We start from the raw sequence: 7128 nt of genomic DNA on the forward strand, positions 1-7128 counted from the left end.
TCCATTTAACTCCATTGGATTATCAGATTTCAAACTTTCCAATGGGATCAATGACAAATCTAAACTTGGACATCCCCACTTCTTTCTTTGTTAGACAAATATATGTTAATTGTTGAAATGTAAAAAAAAAAAAACCAAAGTAGTAAACCATAAATTTGTGTTTATGAATGAATGAATGAATGAATGAATGAATGAATGAATGAATGAATGAATGAATGAATGAATGAATGAATGAATGAAAACTTTATAATTTAGATGAAAATGTAACATGTTAAAAAGTAGTATTATATAAATTAATGTGAAAAACTGAAGGAAATAAATATCTGAATAAATAAATGATTAAAAATAAAGCTTACCTGTCCGAGAGTAGATTCCAAAGTTTTAATTTCTCGATGTTTCAGAAGTTCGTTACTAATTCCTCGTAAACTGTTTAAACTTCCCTCTGTAACGAGAATTTTAAATCACTGAATATCACGCTAGTAAATAAATCCTGGTTTTATCTGCTGAAATCTTGTTCGATTTCTTCCCTACTTTATCCCTAGTTTAATACAAAAATAATCCTTCCTGCAAATATTCACATTTTCACGCACCATGAAGAAAAACTAATGTTACATGGGAGGAACGAAATAAATATTGTAGTCAAATCCATGTTTTCGAAGGAGGCTTTAAAAACTATATTGATCCAGAAGTTAGAATATGCCAGTTATAAAACGCCTGTCGTTATAGAAACAGATGTTGATAAGACTAGTAAAAGTTTTTGTATGAGAAATAGAATGAATGAAAGATGTTAAAAGAAAAAGCCAGTAGAGTAGCTATCTATCTATCTATCTATCTAGCTAGCTAGCGTGGTGGTGGCAGCATGGAATAGATCTAGTTTATTCTAACCAATGAATCATAACCTTCAGTCTATATATAGCTATCTTTTGTTTTATATTACAACATTAACTTTTCTTTTATTATTTTACTCAGATTTTAATTCATAGTTAAATAACATCAGGGATGTTGATTTGTTCCTTTATTTTGCCAGTCATGTCTGACTGAACCCAGAAAATGGCAACTTAATAGGTTATATTAACATTACATTACAACACTTAGTATTTTTCTTTAGTATTTTATTCAGATTTTTAATTCAAAGTTGATTAAGATCAGGGATGCTGATATTGGTGTTGATTTGACAGTCATGATGTCTGACTGTAACCAGAAAATACCAAACTCCTAGTTATATAAGATCAGGGATGCTGATATTGGTGTTGATTTGACAGTCATGATGTCTGACTGTAACCAGAAAATACCAAACTCCTAGTTATATAAGATCAGGGATGCTGATATCGGTGTTGATTTGGTCAGTCATAATGTCTGACTGTAACCAGAAAATACCAAACTCCTAGTTATATAAGATCAGGGATGCTGATATTGGTGTTGATTTGGTCAGTCATGATGTCTGACTGTAACCAGAAAATACCAAACTCCTAGTTATATAAGATCAGGGATGCTGATATTGGTGTTGATTTGGTTAGTCATGATGTCTGACTGTAACCAGAAAATACCAAACTCCTAGTTATATAAGATCAGGGATGCTGATATTGGTGTTGATTTGGTTAGTCATGATGTCTGACTGTAACCAGAAAATACCAAACTCCTAGTTATATAATATCAGGGATGCTGATATTGGTGTTGATTTGGTTAGTCATGATGTCTGACTGTAACCAGAAAATACCAAACTCCTAGTTATATAAGATCAGGGATGCTGATATTGGTGTTGATTTGGTCAGTCATGAATAATTCTAAATGAATTGTAAAGAGTTTTGTAAATTTTTTGTGTTACAGGGCCATTTAAGCTTCTATTTACATCATTCCAATTTTTTATCAGATGTCTGTGGTTCCTATAATTATAGAAATGCTTAACCATTTAGGACATCATGATCGCAAAGGTTTAATATTAGAGGAATTGCAGGAACCACAAACGTCTGATTAAAAATTGGAATATTACAAATTGATGCTAACATTGTCCCGGATAAAAATATAAGATTTTAAAAACCTCTTTACAATCCAATAAGAAATAATTGACAGAGACGAAAAATACATGGTGAGTTCAATGACTTCAACAACCTTGACTGAGTCCCCAATGTGAGAGAAAGGAAACCTAATTTACTTTTTATCGAGATTAAATTTTAACATTAATTCAAAATGGAAGTCAGGAATGAGAAAATAGTTAAAGATAAAACGATATGGTTTCAACTGACAAGTTCAATAACCTTGAAAGAGATTTCCCTAAAACATGAGAAAATTAATTTCCTGTTTTAAATCATCAACATCAAAACATCAAAAATAATTCAAAATCAGGGAAGGAAAAGAAATGATTAATAGTTAAGTTAATAAATAATTAATAAATGATAAAACCATGAAAATTTGTCCCTAAAAAGGAGGGAAAACTAATTTTCTACTAAACCTTGAAAAATTCAACACCATAACTCAAAAATATCAAAAATTAATTCCAGTTGAAATTCAGGAAGAGAAAAACAAAAGTGGTTCATAATTACGTTAATAAAGAATTAAATCACAATTCCATGACCTTGACCGTTTATTCCTCCACAATCTGAATTTCTATTAAACCTTGATAATATTCAAATATAATTCTAGCTGAAAGTCAGCGAAGGGCAAGAAAACGATTTAGCCCCGATCAAATTAAGGAATAATAACAGATAATATATAATTAATGATGGTAAAATGGTGTGTGACATGCAATTCTAAATCTCACTACGAATCAATTTTTTATCCACGCGGCTGAGATTAGTCTAAATGTTTAATTAAAAGTTCTATTTTCAAATGAAGTTAATCATGCCCGTGAACTCATTGGTTTTATAAGACTCTTCTGTTACCTTGAAAGTGTCTTCAAGTCATACATGATTGGCTAACAGTTGAAACAGTATCCCTGATTTGAGAATGATGTAATTCAGTCTGAGATTACGGAGAATATTGTCATTGAAAGTGTCTTCAAGTCATACATGATTGGCTAACAGTTGAAACAGTATCCCTGATTTGAGAATGATGTAATTCAGCCTGACACAAGTCTCTCTTATTATGGTAGTTAATGTATATTATATAATATTTATTCTAATGGTTTAGAAATTACCATAATTAGTAAAATCAATATGTCACTGATGTAATTCATCGAACTTCGCCTACTGAACAGTTTTTATTATACAAGTTTTATACAGAAACGCCCTAATTCAGACGTGGAATAGAATGTTGATTATACTGTAGTTTAACACCAGTTCTAATTTAGATCAGCGTGTTTAAGTCTGGTGACCTTTAATAAGACACCTTTTCAAAATATTCCAGTTAATCTGGTTGTAAATTGGCGCTGTATAAGTCAAGAGACAGTACAACAGATCAGATAGAAAAATCCAAGGTTTTTGTTGGGATTGAACTCTGCCAGCTTTACTGTAGCCCCTCCCACCCAGCTTTATTGTCCCCCTCCCACCCAGCTTTACTGTCCCCCTCCCAGCCAGCTTTATTGTCCCCCTCCCAGCCAGCTTTACTGTCCCCCTCCCACCCAGCTTTACTGTCCCCCTCCCACCTAGCTTTATTGTCCCCCTCCCAGCCAGCTTTACTGTCCCCCTCCCAGCCAGCTTTACTGTCCCCCTCCCACCCAGCTTTACTGTCCCCCTCCCAGCCAGCTTTACTGTCCCCCTCCCACCCAGCTTTACTGTCCCCCTCCCACCCAGCTTTACTGTCCCCCTCCCACCTAGCTTTATTGTCCCCCTCCCAGCCAGCTTTACTGTCCCCCTCCCAGCCAGCTTTACTGTCCCCCTCCCACCTTTTATAAACACCACTGGTTGGTAGACTATTATAAAACTATTGATTTACCAGCCATCACAGATGATAGACTACCATTCCAGGAAGTTAACTACCTTTAACGAGTTCCGTTATTAATTAAGACAGGTGATTAATTAATCTTTAAGAGGATAACCAACTAATTATGCCTACCAGATATGGATAAAGAGCTTCCTTGTGGGAAGCTTACTTTAAGCTTGATTCAAGCTGCTATAACAGTTCATCATGAATAATTTTTAATATACCAAATATATATTATTAGTATTGTGGACTCTCTAGAATGAATGCTATGTTATCAGACCCAGGGGCACCGTGTTTTACAGAAGAGTAAGAATGACCTGTCCTAAGAGAACCTCCCCACTTTACTTATCATAGTGGTGCTATAAATGATCTTAAGTCTTGCTAAAATAAACTGGTTAATGAAAATAAATCTTAAAAAACAATTTTAGTGATTAATCTAAAAACAAGTCAAACACTGTGATTATCTCCTAGAGAAACAGTGGTTTGCTTCTTGGCTAAAATTTCACATAAAATGGTATTTGAGATTCATTGGAAATCCATTTAAAGCTATATCTATCCTATAATATTACAATAAAAACAAACAATGAATATTTATACAGCTGGTAGTAAGATTCTCTTTCTAATTTCGTTACAGCTTTAAATGCTAATCATAACAACGCTATCAAGTTTTTACTGATTATTCTATTTATTATACAAAGATATCTACTCAAAATTCTCTTTTCTGTAATAATACTATTTTCTCCTAAAACAATTGTATAATCAGAGAGAGACCAGAAAACAGTAAATAATACATAAATTACTCATCTTTTTTATCATAATTTTTAATAGAAATTAGAAGAATTTATTTGTAAAAAATACAACTTTTAAGCCAAGTTTGAAATTTGTAGGTAAACCATTTATAAATCAATAATTGAAGTCTTGAGAATAAACAGTAGAATTTCTCTTGCTTCAAGCTTGATCCTATCTCGACTTTCCAGCCAGTGAGCTGGATCTCCTTGAAGAAGATTCAAACCTAAAAGCACCTCAACACCAAGTAGATGAGAATACAACTCGATGAAACTTACCCAATATTCCCCACTGTTCTCCTATAGTAGTTGTCTCCCTTGAATATGGTAGCAGATGGTCTCCATTGACTCCACCAGGTTTGAGTAATCCTGAAAAACTCTGCGGGCTGACAACATTCTCTAGTAATTTCTGATGTTCCTGTCGCTCCTTAAATAATCTGTCGATAGCTTGTTCCATATTATTATCATCTGTTGCCAGATTATATTCTACAAGACACAAAACATGAAATTACGTGGAGTTTTACATCCTCCTGTTCTGGAATCCGTTTCACATTAACTTAATTTTAAACCAAGATTTAAGAAATACCGTAATCTGATTGGATAATAAAGCCAAATTCAAATCAATTTTAGAGTTTGACCAATCAGATGACTGGAACACTAAAATGATCCCATGGGTGTGAATTTGAAAACTGTCCCCTGCTTCTCATCTGACTAATTTAGACACTTAGCAGTGTGGAATGAGGAAAGTTTTCCTACAACACAATAGCCTTTTCTATTTCCAACTGTCGCAGGATCTCACTACAGGCACAACCAGGTTTAGCCAGCTACACACAACTACATAGCAACAATAGCCTACTCTGTCGAAGAGTCTGTAACATGCACAGCCAGTAACAGCCAGTAACACACAGTAACACACAGGGCCTTGTACAAGTCAGTTATCATGTCGGAGGCCAATCAATAGAAAATATTAAATGTAAACACGGTACATGGAACAAGTCAATAAATTTCATAAAAGATTTCAGGATTACAGAACGGAAAATGTTTTTTTTATCTCATAATATTTTGATGAATTGATGGTGGGAGTTTTTAGGTTGAAATTTAAAGAGACTTCTTCTATATATAACTTTATAATTAACCTCCAAATATTGCCTGCCCTAAAAGTATTTTTAAGTCTCAATTTTCCAGTAAGAGCATGTACCCAGACACCTTCGAGTCGTCAAGAGAAACAGACCATGCTTACTCTTTTCGAAACACCTGATGATACATCTCATTGGAGGAATCCACTACTATACAACTTTTACTCTTGATTTTGATTAATGGAATTGTCTTGCTGGTATATATTTTTATTACTGAAACTGGCTTATTATTAAAAAGATAAAACTCTACTGATCTCATCACTGGAGCATTGTTATACAATCACCTTTATTGACTTTCTCGTGATTTTTTTATATCCAGTTGAAATAATATTATCATTAAGAGAGGTGAGAACCAACCTGTGTTATTATCATGATGATAGAGTGGTGTGATATCAGATGATGACCAGGTATTCTGTCTATAACGATAATTAGAGGAGCACGCTTGGCCCTGTCCAGTTATATCAGATCTTCGTCTCATGTTTGTATGAACAGACTGTAATACATCTATATCTTCTTCTGAAATATTCAATCAAAGTTTATTAATAATTTATTCATGTTTAACTACAGAATATTCTGATGAATTAAAATGGATTTAATTTCTGTAGCATAACTTATCTTTTCAAATCAGAATTTTCAAAATTTTAAAGAAGGTGACAATGCTCAATAATGTGTCAGGTGTATACACGTGTTTTACGTTTAAAAATTGAATCTGAACAGACAGATATTGAGTACTATCATATCATATCATATCATATCATATCATATCATATCATATCATATCATATCCATTTTCAATTTCATTTCATTTCATTTCATTTCTATACACTGATTCAATGAGGATAATTGTAGGTTTACTTGAGCCAATGAACTTTTTTCGATAAATGTTAGGCTAGGATGGATGATATCAGATGTTTGAAATCTAAGATAACGTACCAACAGGATTAGGTTTGGTATCTAAATAAGTAGATAATGAAGTGGAACCAGTTGCAGGATCATGATGAATTATTCCATTGTCTTCGAGAATCTGGACAGGTTCCTCGGCTTCTCTCACTGGAATACCTTCTCCTTCATATCTAGAATGAAACAAACCAAGAGTTTAACACCTTTTTCACACAAACACCTGATTAAAAACATAGTCCATTCTAGAAATATTAAAACACAACCTGATATACATTGTTTCTCGGAGTTTCACAACATGTCATCTTCAAACAACTGACCTATTTTCAGTCTGCATCCATTTTATTTAAAAATATAATAAATAATTTGTCTGTTTCCAAATCATATTTCAATAAATTCAAGCGTTATTTTCTTGTCCAATTCCTTTTCTCATATATCTATAGCACACCATT

At 33.2% G+C, this 7128-nt stretch overlaps 1 protein-coding gene across 1 annotated transcript in view; it reads right to left on the reverse strand.

Annotated features, from left to right (window-relative positions):
• Positions 1–293: 293 nt before the first annotated feature.
• LOTGIDRAFT_157705 (hypothetical protein) overlaps positions 294–7128 on the reverse strand; it is a gene marked incomplete at both ends in the record, with an annotated part of 18799 nt that continues 11964 nt past the window's right edge. Inside the window, 5 exons of the mRNA XM_009050371.1 lie at positions 294–323; positions 357–442; positions 4923–5129; positions 6137–6295; positions 6713–6852. Coding sequence (XP_009048619.1) covers positions 294–323; positions 357–442; positions 4923–5129; positions 6137–6295; positions 6713–6852 — 622 coding nt within the window. The remainder of the gene's footprint in view (positions 324–356; positions 443–4922; positions 5130–6136; positions 6296–6712; positions 6853–7128) is intronic.

Source organism: Lottia gigantea (assembly GCF_000327385.1).
Source record: "Lottia gigantea unplaced genomic scaffold LOTGIsca_15, whole genome shotgun sequence".
Lineage (NCBI taxonomy): Eukaryota > Metazoa > Mollusca > Gastropoda > Lottiidae > Lottia > Lottia gigantea.